The sequence below is a fragment of the Camelus bactrianus genome, chromosome 24, assembly GCF_048773025.1.
Source record: "Camelus bactrianus isolate YW-2024 breed Bactrian camel chromosome 24, ASM4877302v1, whole genome shotgun sequence".
Taxonomy (NCBI): Eukaryota; Metazoa; Chordata; class Mammalia; order Artiodactyla; family Camelidae; genus Camelus; species Camelus bactrianus.
Window position 1 is genome coordinate 17,647,204 of NC_133562.1, and position 13,245 is coordinate 17,660,448.

General features: G+C 47.9%; 1 protein-coding gene across 17 annotated transcripts in view; it reads left to right on the top strand.

Annotated features, from left to right (window-relative positions):
* The window catches only part of FHOD3 (formin homology 2 domain containing 3), a 411,645-nt gene that overhangs the window by 242,462 nt on the left and 155,938 nt on the right, over positions 1–13,245 (top strand). For all 17 annotated transcript variants that reach the window (XM_074352245.1, XM_074352246.1, XM_074352247.1 and 14 more), the window contains exon 7: positions 9,882–9,993. In XM_074352245.1, the coding sequence (XP_074208346.1) occupies positions 9,882–9,993 (112 nt within the window). The remainder of the gene's footprint in view (positions 1–9,881; positions 9,994–13,245) is intronic.

The following is a 13,245-nucleotide window of genomic DNA, read 5'->3' on the forward strand; positions in this document are numbered from 1 at the left end:
AGTTTCCATGTTCCTTAAAGCAGTATCTTATGCTTGAGGTGAGGGCTGGTTTGCCAAAGGGTTTTTCTCAATGTCCATTTTTCACTGTCAGCTTTAGAGCTTTCCTGCGTGTCTGGGCCTTGGAGGGGATCTCTCTTTCCATGCTCCTGCCCCTCCCCTAGTGGAAACCTGCTGTGGGTTGGTGCTTAATGGACTGGACTCTCTCCATCATCCTTGATCCACATTGATCTTCAGCAGGGTCAGTGTGCCTGGGTCTTTGGTGGGGCTCCCTCAGTGATGCCACACCTCCCTCCATAGTAGGACACCTCTAAAGGTCTGGGCTCAGGATGGTTTCCTGTCCCTTCCCCAGCAGCACAGGCTTATTCTTTTCCTTTCTACACCGCCTGTGCAGCGGGGGCCACAAGATTTGCTGCCCTTCCCTCAGAGAGGAGAAGGCTCTGGGTGTGGCTTCCTGCCTGTCCAGGTGGCGTGGTGGCTGCTCCCCTCCTCCAGTGAGGTGGTTGCTGCCATTCTGGTTATCTGGCTGTGCAGCCCCCAGACCTGCACCCTGGGGAGTCTTACATCTCTGTCCCTGCCTGGGTCTTCCTCATGGTGCCACGGAGGTCATGGGACAGCACCTGTGAGGGCTGCCACATCCCACCTTCCTTTGCATCTGTAGTTCCCAGGGGTTCCAGACTCTTAAGATCATCCATGCTTGGCCATTAGCAATTTGTTAAAACTGTGATCTAAGTTTTACTTACTGCTTGGTATGGTGGCCCCGTCTTTCTTCCCTCCTCTGCCTCAGATGGGTCATTGCTGTGTTCCATCTTTTCTTGGCAGAAGGGAAGTCCCTTTTTAGGGTTCAGGCTACTTGGTTACCCTGAAGCCCCAGCTCTCCGATGGGCTCAAGGAAAGCTGATTTTAATGATAATGTGGCCTTTTTTTATTGTTCGGTTTGGAGCCACACTTTTTGCAGCTTTCTAAGTAGAAGGCAGAAGTACCATTTTCTATCTTTAAAAACACGTTAAATAAAATACCATGAGATCTACTCAGCCCATAAATTCTATCAGATTTTTATGTTTAATCTTTCTAAATTCCTTGAATGAAGACGTGTTTTATTAATAGAAGTTTGGATTAAAACTAATTTCATGATGCAGTTAATGGTAACAGACTGAAGGAAAAACAGCTAAAGTTTATTGGTCTAAAATGAAAACTTGATATAAATAACCTTTAAAAACTTTTACTGAATTTTTTATGATTAGAAAAGTAATATATTCTCTCTGTGTAAAAATTTAGAAATACAAAAAAGTAAAAACCATTTGAAATGCTACTACATAAAGATTAATTTTGTACATTTCCTTCTAATTTTTTTGAAATTTCCTTACAGTTAACTCAAAATATAGTATAAACATTTTCCTGTGTTATTATGGTATGTTAAAAAATAACACTTAATGCCTGTGTAATATTTAGTCATATGAATGAATGTACTATATAATTTGATTTTTCTTATATTATAAAATCAAATTGTTTCTGATTATGTACTATATTCAAAGAGCTTCTTTGTTTCTTCATGAAAACATATTTGGTGAATGAGGTTGGGTTTGAATTTCTTCCATGTTTATCAACATCTCATTAGGTTAGATTTTTAAAATTCCACAGGTTTTAATAGCAGATTTAAGTAACATTTCTGTCAGAGATACTGTGGGTACAAAGCACCAGCCTCTCCTTTAGGGATGTTGTTCTCCTGCTGATTATTGGGCTGTGCACACCCAGAAAACGAATTCTCCTTGATTTGATCTCTTGGATACCCTCCCCGAGGACAATCTCAGTGGAAGGAAAGAAAAAAAAGAAGTTTGACTAGTCATTGTTTAGAAAGAAGGAGAAACCAGGGTTTCAAGCCAGGCCTTACAGGAGCCTGCTTGCTGAGGTCCCCATGGTCCAGGATGGGTCTCCAGCCACAGGGCTGGAACAGCAGTTTCTTCATCCACTCTGCGATGATCGGCTTCAGGGAGCTGATTTTGTGGTAGGAATCACAGCTCTCCAGAGGCTTGTTGATAACCCAGAGTGACAGCTTACTGATTTATGTCGACATGATCCCCAGGAATGGGAAAAGCAGGAGCAGGGTGGGACTTTGACCCTTCTGCCCTTGTAGGGCTTGTGGCCCAGGACTAGCAGCCGTGTTCTAGCAGCTGGAGAGAATGGGAATGGGTGGTTCCATTACGGAATAAAATCTGGGGGGATGTAAACACCCCAGAGTAGCCAGTGTGCTGTTCCTTGGGAAGAGACGTCCTAGAAGAGGTGGATGGACAGGAGGACCAAAAAAGCATAGACTTCCTGGGCCACCCCGGGAGTAGCCTGCTGACCCAAGTCTGCCTCCGCCAGCGCTGCTCACCCCCATGCCTGCAGCCTCCCGCCACCTGCCAGTGCGCACCTGCCCTCCTGCTCCAAGGAGATGTGCACTGACTGCCAAACTCTTGCTAACAGCTCACCATTCCGGAAGTTTGGTTGTTCTCCACTGTCATGTTTCCAGCGCTGGTTATTAACGTAAGAAAGGATTTTAGCATTGATTATTGTTCGGAAAAGAATGTCACATTCCCCCAAGGCTTTTTATTTTTGCACCAGAGGGAAAGATGGGGTTCCCCATAGTATAGTAGAAAAAATCAGAGCGGCCTGTGTTTTTCTTGGACTTCCTCCGGAAATTCGCTGTGTGACAAGTTGCATAGCCGCCTAGAACATGAGATTTTGCATCTGAAGATGAGGATGTCACTCAGTGGGAAAGTACCCACCCTGGTTGACTTCCCTCCTTCATTTTGCAGATACTGTCAAGGCAGTGTTTCGGTGAGGGTTTTCGGTAATCCTTAGCCATAGCAGAGTGGATTTGTATTACCTGTTATCAACGAACTCTTCATAATTACACTGAGTATCCTAAGGGAAAGTCAAGAAAAGTGGACTTTTTTTGGTCTTGTCTACTTTTAGTCATTATTCGTTGAGGAAATTAAGCCCCAGGATTTATCTCAATAGAAGAAAATGTTCACTTGTGGCATTACTTATTCATTTGACGTTTATTTAAATTATTTTTGAATGATCTTCTATATTTTACATTCTGCAAGATTTCCTACCACTAACTAGTAAAAATTTAAGGGCATCCCAGCCTTGCACTCGGCTACTACATCAGTCACCAGGTTGATTCCCTTTCTGCAGATTGCAATGGGTCATAAATAGGCTGACCGTCAGGCCCTGAGGTCACAGCACATGGACCTGGTGCAGGTGACCTCCTGTCCTGGCAGATGTGTCCACACCGCTCCCCCACAGACACCTGAAAGCCGCGGCTCAGAGCTCTGTACTCAGGGGATGTATTTGGGTCCATCCTTTACCTCACTTTGCAGACGGTGTCATAGAAGGGGAGAGATTTGGAGCCCAGGGTATCTGTTTGATAAGCAGTTGCAAAGCCCTTAGGGCTCATTGTGAGCTTGTTGCTCAGGAATTCCGAGCTTAAGTATATGCCTTAGGAATAAAATGTTTAAGAAGTCACTTAAATTTTGTTGTTGTCGTTAAAACACTCAGCACGTTCTTAGTGCTGGTGAGTTTGTAAATAATGAGACAAAGCTTTATGGATCGAGTTACCTTACAATTTCTAGTTCAGTTTTAATAATCAGCAGTCAGTTCTTTAACATATTTATGCTTTTTTGGAGGAAACGACTAGAATGAAGCATGTCTTTCTAACCCTCTTTGTAATTTAAATCCTGAGGGTTGGAAATTGTTTTCTTTTCATGGTTGCTGAGTTTTTAGAAGAGGAGTAGGAATTTGGAGATTTGGGGGACTAATTTTATTTCTACTTAATAAGCAGCATATTTGACCTGCTAAGTCTAGTTCCTGGTTTTCTCTAAGTACAGTTTGCTTTTAGGTGCAGAATTATCGAGAAACTGCCTTTCATACCTTTCCCATCCATCTGGTACATGCATTTTGTTTAAAACCTAGACACCCCAGTTCTGTACAGGCTAACCCCAAGCCCTCCCTGTGGGTTGACCCAGAAAATTAAAAAAACAGAACAAACAACAAAAACTGCCAAGCACCGCGTGGACATCATCCTCCTACTCTCAGTCCCCGCCTCCTTGATACGGTTGGGACACTGGAGTCTGGACTTGTTCCCGCAGTCTGGGGGCTTGGTCCTCTGACTGCAGCTTGACCTGAGAAGTGCTACGTCCCCGGGCCGTCAGGCGTCCCTGTTCCTCTGAAGACTCGTGGCCTCGTGTTGTGCTGTGTAGGAGCAGAAAGTGAAGGTGACAGCGCAGCGGAGGGGAGGGCTCAGCCCAGCTGCCCCCAACGTCGAGAGCACAGGTCACAGCGGGCTGCGTGTTCCTGTCCTGGTACAGAGGGGTGTCTCGGATTCCTGTTAGAACCCGTGATTTAGCTCCATGCTTTTAAAACAATGTAACACGTAATTTATTATAATGGACAGCACTAAAATAGAGTTCTAAATTTTTTAGAATGTGATTATAGTTGACTCTTGAATTACATGGAGGTTAGGGTCACAGACTCTCCAAGGAGTCAAAATCCGTGTATAAATTATAGTCAGCTCTCTGTATTTGGGGTTCCTCTGTATCCGCAGTTCTGTGTCTACAACCTTGGATCATGTGCTGCTATAGTATTTACTTAAAAAATTTTCTTCTTATTGAAGTGTAGTTGATCTACAATGTTAGTTTCAAGTGTACAGCAAAGTGATTCAGTTACACATATACAAACATATATATATTCTTTTCAGATTCTTTTCCATTATATGTTATTATAAGAAATTGAATATAGTTCCTTGTGCTCTACAGTAGGTCCCTGTTGTTTACCTATTTTGTATATAGTAATGTGTGTTGTTAATCCCCAACCCCTAATTTATCCCTCCCACCCTTTTCTCTTTGGTAACCATAGCTTGTTTTCTATGTCCATGAGTTTGTTTTTAGTTTGCAAATAGAATTTGTATCTTTTATTTTTTAGATTCCACATATGAGTAATATCATATGATATTTGTCTTTCTCTGTCTGACTGACTTCACTCAATATGTTCATCTCTGGGCCCATCTATGTTGCTGCAAATGGCGTTACTTACTTTCGAAAAAAAATCTGTATATAAGTAGACTCATGTGTTATTCAAGGGTCGACTGTATATAAAAAGTAGGTAATGTCCACCCCTAAAAAAGTGGGCTTATTCGTGTAGTCAGGAACCCAAAGATTGTCCCAGGGCTCTCCTGCTCCCTGGAGGCCTAGGAGGCTGGGTGGCCTGGCCAGCTCTGATCCTGTCCCATTGACTCTCCTCCCCTCCAGACGGGCTCTGCTCTGGGAAGTGCCCTCTGTCCTCAGCAGCCAGGCTCTGAGGGCCTCCCACATGGGCACCACCCTCAGGTGTCAGGTGTGGAGGTGTTCCGGGTCCTCTCTGCACCGCAAGACAGGGCTTGCTTACCCCCTCACGGACCCTCGCTGGGTGCTGGGCATCTGGAAGGCACTCAGGAAATTGAAAGAAGCAGCAGAACCTTTTGGGACTGGGAGGGGGCCCATGTGGGCTCAGCCAGCGCACACCCCTCCAGGAGCTGAATTTGTTCCCCCGTAGGCTCAGCACGTGGCCGCTCAGAGCCTCTGCACGTGGGGCATTCGCTCCCCCAGTGTGTCGTTTGTCTTAGAACCACGGCCTTGGAGGCTGACTCCGTGTTGCCCTGTTTAACTCTTTTGAGACTGGTTGCTTTATCTTCCCAAGCGATTGATGCGCCAGAAGAATGAGAATGAGTTCTTACTGATTTTCCCCCGGTACTAGAGGGATAGGCAGGTGTGCGGTGAGCCTGTGAGTCCTTGCAATGAGACCCCTCATCAGAACATGCAGAGCTGAAATCTTGGCTTTCGCTGCCACAGTTCTTAGAGAAGCCTCGGTGTCTGAGCCGCGCAGTAGCATGTGTCCTCTTGTCCCCACCCTCCTCCTTCGCGATCCTCGCTCCTGCTGCCCCGGTGGGCCTGCCTCCCCTCCTCCACCACTGGCCTCTGGTTTGCCTCTTCTCCGCAGATGTGGACTGGGGATCTCCATGGCCTCCACTCCTGTTAGAATGTGTCCAAAGTAAGCTCAGTGGCACCCAGTGTGGATTTTCAAGAGCCTTGAGATGGAGCAGCGTGTTTGGACTTGGAGGAGTGGATGCATGACCTCCACTGTGGCTGCTCCAAGGCTCTGGAGGGTTCTGATAGCATTCCAGATACTTGAGGGCATCAGAATAAGTGGTTTCTGGATAAATGAGGGCTTGATGTAGAACTCTTGAAGTCAGGTACTTTTATTGCTTTCAAGTCTATGCAGTAATTAACATTAACTGAGGCATTTCCGAGGCGGAGTCCTGCTGGATGTATTTTGATGATTAGTTAGGGCATGTTTGCAATTAGTACTGTTCATTTCCATAAAATTAACGTGCTATTGCTCTTTTTTTCTAAAGTACTTTAGCTACCTGTGATTAATTTTACATAGAAAGGCTTCCAAATGTACATAAATGCAAACTTAGACTCAGTAGCAGCCAAATTCATAGAAACCTAAAATCAAGAAACAGAAGAGTTTAGGGATTTTTTTTTAAAAAAAACATAATTTCAGTGCCAAAAGATCTCTGTAAGCAGAGCCTTGATAGCAAAGGAGCAGACAACATGAATAGGCGTGTTGAGACGAACAGAAAAAGAAGATTTTGTGAGAAAAGTGGTTTCTTCCCTAGAGAGGCTCGTCAGGGAGAGAGTGGCTGGGAGATTCTGGGTCCCTGGGACCACAAAGATGCCCAGAGGGAACCTGGATGAGCCGGGCATGTGGGGGCCCTGCTGAGACCCGCGGGTGGGGAAGGGGGTGGGCTGGGCACCTGCCAGGTTCTTCCCCACGAAGGCACTGAGGAGGCTTAAACCACATAATAACAGTCCACCCGCTGAGGAGGTCGTCAAGCCTAGACTTGCTGAGTTGTTTTATTTACTTGAAAAAATGTTTTCAGCTCTGAGTGTACAAAGATAGCACAGTTCACTGTGCCATGCTGCCCCCCAGCCTCGCGGTTGTTGAGAAGAATACTCTGGACTTCAGTCTGTTCCCAGTCAGGGAGAGCGGAGGACCAAATGCGGGACTCGGGTTGTCAAGGTGAACGTGCTCAAGAGCTCAAAGCCCTCGGAGGAAGGCAGCTCCCTCTGTGACAAGGACGCCACCATGAGAAGCCCGAGGCCCCGCATGGCCTCCGAGCAGCGGTGGCTGCCCTGGCCTGGCTGAGGCCTGGGGTGTAGTGGGGCGTGGTGGCGGCAGGCCCAGGGGGCTTGGTCCGCACACGGAAGGGGCTGCACTGGCACAACAAGCCTCCACGCAAGGCGCCCCGCCGGCCTGCCCTCCACGTGCGGGGCTGACCCAGCAGCTCCTCAGAGGCAGATCCTGTTTCCTGTGTGTCAGAGAAAACCGCGTCTCTGCCACCAGGTAGCTTACATTTTGGTTGGGGGGCTGACAGAGGAATATCTGGTTGACAAACACATATGTCAGTTTCAGGTCCTGATAAAGGATGTGAAGGAAATAAAAACAGGGTGATGTGAGTGGTCCAGGGGCTTCTTTAGATGAAGTGGCCAGGAGGGGACATTCCTCTGATCTGAAAGGTAAGGAAAGGCCAGACCTGCGGTGACTGGTGAGGGACTAGCCAACAAGAAGTCTCCAAGTCATGTACAAGCTTCAGGATGTGACACACGTTAGTCACATGACGAAGGAAAGGCAGGTGGTGGGAGCAGCTGGGTAGAGTCAGAGAGCTCAGCCAGGCCTGCAGGAGTGGCTCCCACCCCGATGGGACGCAGAGTGAGTGGCGGGTTCTGAGTGCCAGGGTCACTCTCTGGCTGTGATTTGGAGAGTGGACTTCAGGTTGACAAGCCCAGAAGTACTTGGGAGGCTCCCGTGGTGGTAGGGTGGACAGGGAAATGGCGACGTGGATGGAGTCAGGGCAGGGACAGCTCCTACAGCCCCGGCAGACCGAGTCATGGTGGGGTTGGGTGGGAAAAGGCAGGGGGACTCCCATGTGCACGTGGCAGATGGCGGGGCCTTGTCCTGAGACGGGGACTGTGAAAGTGGTCGCCAGGCTGGAATGAGCATGAGGGCAGATCACAAGTTCTCTTCTGGCCATGTTGAATTTGAGGTACCTGTGAGTATTTGAGTAGTGATGTCCAGGGGCCAGGCCTGCAGAGCATTGAGCCACAGATGGGTTTTAAAACTCGGCGCCTGGATGAGTGCATCTAGAGAGAGTGTGTGGGAAGGGAGCAGGGACAAGCGTGAACGCCGAGGCCGTCCCACACCTAGAGGTCGAGCTCCTTAGAAGGAGCCAGCAAGAGTAGGTAGGAGACAGTGCAAGGCCATGGCAGGAGGAAATTGTTTCGGGAGGGAGCGATTAATTGTGTCACGTACTGCTGAGAGTTGAGCTAAAACGAGTGTAGAAAAGTAAGCATTGGACAACATGGAAGCATCGGCAGCCTTGACAAGAGGAACTGATTTTGCATGGTGGTGATGGAAGCCCGACCACACTGGGTGGAGGAGATGGTGGGAGGTGGAGATGGGGAGTGTGGCAGCTCTTTTGCGTTTTCCTAGAAAGAGGAGCTGAGAACCTCAGCACAGGCTGGAGAGAGATGTGGAGTCAGGGAAGAGACATATGGTTTACTAGGGAAGTGTGACAGAGGAGAAGGGCCAAGGGGCAGAGGCGGTTGTGTGAATTGGAGAAATGACTTGGGTGGGTGTAGTTTTACACTGTTTCCTGTGGTGGGCGGGATGCTCCAAGTCCCCTGTAAGGTCAATGTGTGTCCCTAGTATTTTGATGTGAGCAGGTGCCTACAGGAGGCGCTGGGTCTTTCTTGCCTGCAGAGCAAATGGAGAGCCTGGGGCCAATTCTCCCCAGCCCCGATGATGGAGGTGAGGGGACGTGGTTGATCGGCTGGTCACTGGGGTATTCATTCATTCAGTGAGCAAACATCACTGAGCCCACTGTCTGCCAAGTGTAGTCCCGGGCCCTGCAGACACGACGCAGATTAGCCCCTCTCCACTTGAAGGTGCTTTCTGCCCCAGGGGGTGATGGGACACTGCCCACCCACCTGCTTTCAGGGGAGGAGCAGCCCGAGGAGGCAAGTTGGCTGTTTCTGGGACATAAGAATCAAACCTGTTTCCAGGAGGTGGCTGGTGTGTGAGTTCCTTGAGGAGGGGGTTCTTGAAAAGAAGTGGGGTGCAGGAAAGGAGACTGTGGGTGCAGGTTGCAGCAGCAGCACTTGTGGAGAGCTGACCTGAAAACCCCCAAGACTGCCGGTCCCTGCAACCCCTGGCTGGCTGAACTGAGTTAGGATCTGTGTCAGTTTCAGTTGGGAGATTGGGGAATTTCTCCGGGTAAGTGACCTGTGGCCTATGGAAGGAGGGGTCTCCTGGGCTGCATACGGTTCCTCACGAGTGCGGTGCCCTGGGCCCAGGACTGCCAGACCCCAAGGGGCAATTTTCAGAACTTGGTTCAGGTCCCTGCTCACTGGGCTCGCTGTTGTGACCTTGGACAAGTCATTTAACCTGCTGTGCTTGCTTCCTCACCAGAAAAATGACCTACTCCAGATAAAATGAAGTAACTGACCACCTCATTTGTTAACAGACTACTGGGGTGAGCTCTGGGGCCAAGGGTTCGAATTCTGGGTCTGACTCTAGTTGTTCAATCTTGGGCGGGGTACTCTGTGCCTTGGTTTTCTGATCTGTGCAATGGGGATAATACCGGTGCCTGCCTTCTAAGGCATCCGGTAATCCGCGTAATTGCTAAGAAGGGCGGCTGGGCCGTTTCCAGCGCTGGATGCCAGCTCCTGTTAGGACGGAGCCTTGAGGCGTTCCCGCCGTGGCTGAAGCTCCACTTTGGTTTTCTCTTCTCTGCGCAGTTCCGCCTGGTGGTGAAGACGGCCCTGAAGCTGCTGCTGGTCTTTGTGGAGTACTCGGAGTCCAACGCGCCTCTTCTGATCCAGGCCGTCTCTGCCGTCGACACAAAAAGAGGTGAGTGGTCCCTGCCACCAATTCATCAAAGTAAAAGTGTCCAATGGAAGAGGGTGTCCATTTTTCACATGTTCAAAGCAGACTTAAGAATGAACAAAATTCCCTTTGTGTGGACCTCCCACTGCAGGAAACATCTATTTTGGGAGAGTAGGTATACAAAGATTAGGGATGGAACGTGGTTTGACAGTGAAAGAAAAACCCTCCTGGGCTTACCCAGGACAGGTCATCTTTATGCTCTGTTTTCAGCCCCCGCGACTAAACACACAGAACCAGCTCCCTCTCCTCTTTTCCCATCACGTTGGGATCCCTCTGGCTCCCTCCTCTCCTCCCCTCACACGTGCTTTATTGGCTCTGACCCCTAGAGGTTCCTTGAATATCCTCCCTTCCGTGTATCCTGTGCGCACACCATCTCCCACCTGGCGTCCCTTGCCTCCCTGAAGTGCTGCCTCCCCTCCCCTCTGCCATTGGAGGATTCTTCTAAAACACAAATTTGGTCACATCATTCCCCATCTAAAACCTGCCAGTGGCTTCCCAGTGCCCAGAGGATTAGGACCTGCCACCCCCATCTCTCAGCTAGCCTGCACCACACCCTCCCTCCCCCAGATCAGAGGGACAGTTGCTTCCACAGCCTCGTCCCTGCTGGGTTGTTGTCCTTGCCTTGTCCCTCAGGAGTGTGCACCCTGCTCGAGGGCGGGACGTCTGTGTCCTCTTGGTGTCCCAGCACCTGGCTGGCCCCCAGTGGGCAGGCCTGCCCTACGTTTTTGGCGAATGAGCTTTGGATTTGACTTACTGAATAGCATGCCGTGGCTCCTATAATATTGTGAAGCCTGAAGCTAAGATGGGGTTTTTTGTTTTGTCATTTAAAAAAAATTTTAGTTTTTGTCCCTCAGTAGGATGTTTTTATTAATGTTATTGTCCACCAAGAACAAAAACTTGGTAATATTAATTTTTTTCTTTTTATGTTTATTACAATAATACTCTCTATAGAAAATTTGGGGGAAAATAAAGACCATAAAAAAATCACTTCTAATCTCACCAGACAGAATTGTTGTTAGTGTGTATTTCCTTATGGTTTTGTGTGTGCACACACACGTGTTTATGTACAAGTCAGCCGAGGTACAACTGTCAAAAAGAAACGAGAAGGGGTAGGGTTATAGCTTAGTGGTAGAGTGCATGCTTAGCATGCACAAAGTCCTGGGTTCAATTCCTGTTATCTCCCATAAAAATAGAAAGATTTTTTTTTTTTGATTCCACATATGAGCGATCTCATATGGTATTTTTCTTTCTCATTCTGGCTTACTTCACTTAGAATGACATTCTCCAGGGACATCCATGTTGCTGCAAATGGCATTATGTTGTCGGTTTTTATGGCTGAATAGTATTCCATTGTATAAATGTCAAGGGGGTGGGGGGTGGGAAGAGACAGACAGGGAGTTCGAAATTTATAGATACTGACAGGCATATGTAGAATAGATAAACAAGATTATACTGTATAGCACAGGGAAATATATACAAGATCTTGTGGTAGTTCACAGTGAAAAAAATGCGACAGTGACTATGTGTATGTTCATGTAGAACTGAAAAATTGTGCTCTACACTGGAAATTGACACAACATTGTAAAATGACTAAAACGCAATAAAAAAATGTTAAAAAAAAAAGGAAGGAAGGAAGCAAGGAAGAAAGAGGGAGAGAAGGAAGGAAAGGAGAGGAAGGAAGAAGAAGGAAAGAGAGGCCTGAATATCCCTCTCTGATTCAAACCACTTGTGTCTCTGACTTAAGCGTCGCCCAGAGACCCACATCCAGGGCTGAATCCAAGGATGAAAGGAAGAGACTTACTAGTTACTTTGAAAGTTTGACTAGAAGTTAATGAAGGCCATCTCGGACCACCAACTGGGCTCCTGCACCTTGCCCACGGAGCGCACAGGCAGAGGTCAGCCCCCAACACAGCGGATTTCAGGCCGGTGGTGAATACAGGCCTTTGTGTGGGTGTGTTGCAGAGACAAACCCTGGTGTGTGGTCAGGGGCTGTGAGTCTGGAATAAAGAAACCAGACCGGAGCAGGTTTCTTTCTACCACAGCTTGCTGCCATCTGAAGCATGAGCAGAAGACCCTCATGGCCAAGAGCGGATCAGTGGGACCTCCTGAGAACCCTAATGAAGGCCGCCGGTGGCTCAGAAGCCAGGGTTGGCTTTCCCAAGGCTGGTCATTGAGGCTTAGGGCTGAAGGTGGGTATTGGGGAGGAGAGTGAAGCTGGTCCTTCCATTCATCCTTGGAAGAGTCCTACTCCATTCCCCAACTCTGGGGGTTACTTTAGGACAATTAGGGGACTCTTTGTTCTCCTGTCCTAAATGTCAGATCACCCAAGGGTACAACCCATTAAAGGGTACAGCCTTCTCATGACCTTGAGCTTCTCCTTTGGCTTTATTGAGTTGGGAGCTCATAGTTTTCTTCCTTGCACTGCATATTTCACAGAGGGCGTATTGTGGGGGTCGAGGGGTGAGCCCAGGGCTTGGTACCCCGCCTCCCAGACTCCACCTGCAGGCTGAATCAGAGGCTCTCTGCCATTCTCTCTCCCCCAAGACAAAACGTGGGCCATCTTTTCCCAACTTGTAAAAATTTAAAATCAAAACAGCTAGCAGATTGTTTTCTCAACTTCATGATTTTTGCCTATAAAATTTCTTAAGCTTTTGGCAAGGACTGTCATCTGTCAGCTCCTGAGCATGAACTGCTGAGAATAAAAAAGGAATAATGGGAAAACTTGGATGTAGCTTATCATGGGTGGTTCAATAGCATGTTTCTCTATGGCATGTGTGGTCTTGGCTGCGATTTTACAACGCACACATATAGCATCACCCTAGGAAAATTGCTCCTGAACCCTATGATGGAATTGAACACATAAATATGTCATGCTCTTCTGCCGAGAGAAGCATGACTTCCAGGTGTGTTTCCATCTCGCAGGTTTAGAAGCAGCTCTCCAGGCCTCCTCTCAGCTGGATGGCAGAGTAGATGGAGGTGCCAGAGGGGACTGAGGGCCAACCAAGTATGTCCATTTCTACACCAGTTTATAAATGAGCCATAAATTGTAGTCCTTAAGATGGCTTTAGACTGCTTCTTCTGGGGGATAGGTGGAGAAAGGGCCTGTTAAAGTATAGACTTTTTTTTTTTTAATAGAAAGGAATCTTTTTTGGATGATGAAAACCCTCAGGTTTAAAGAATCAGCCAAGAAAGCCAACAAATGAGGTACAAGTCCTC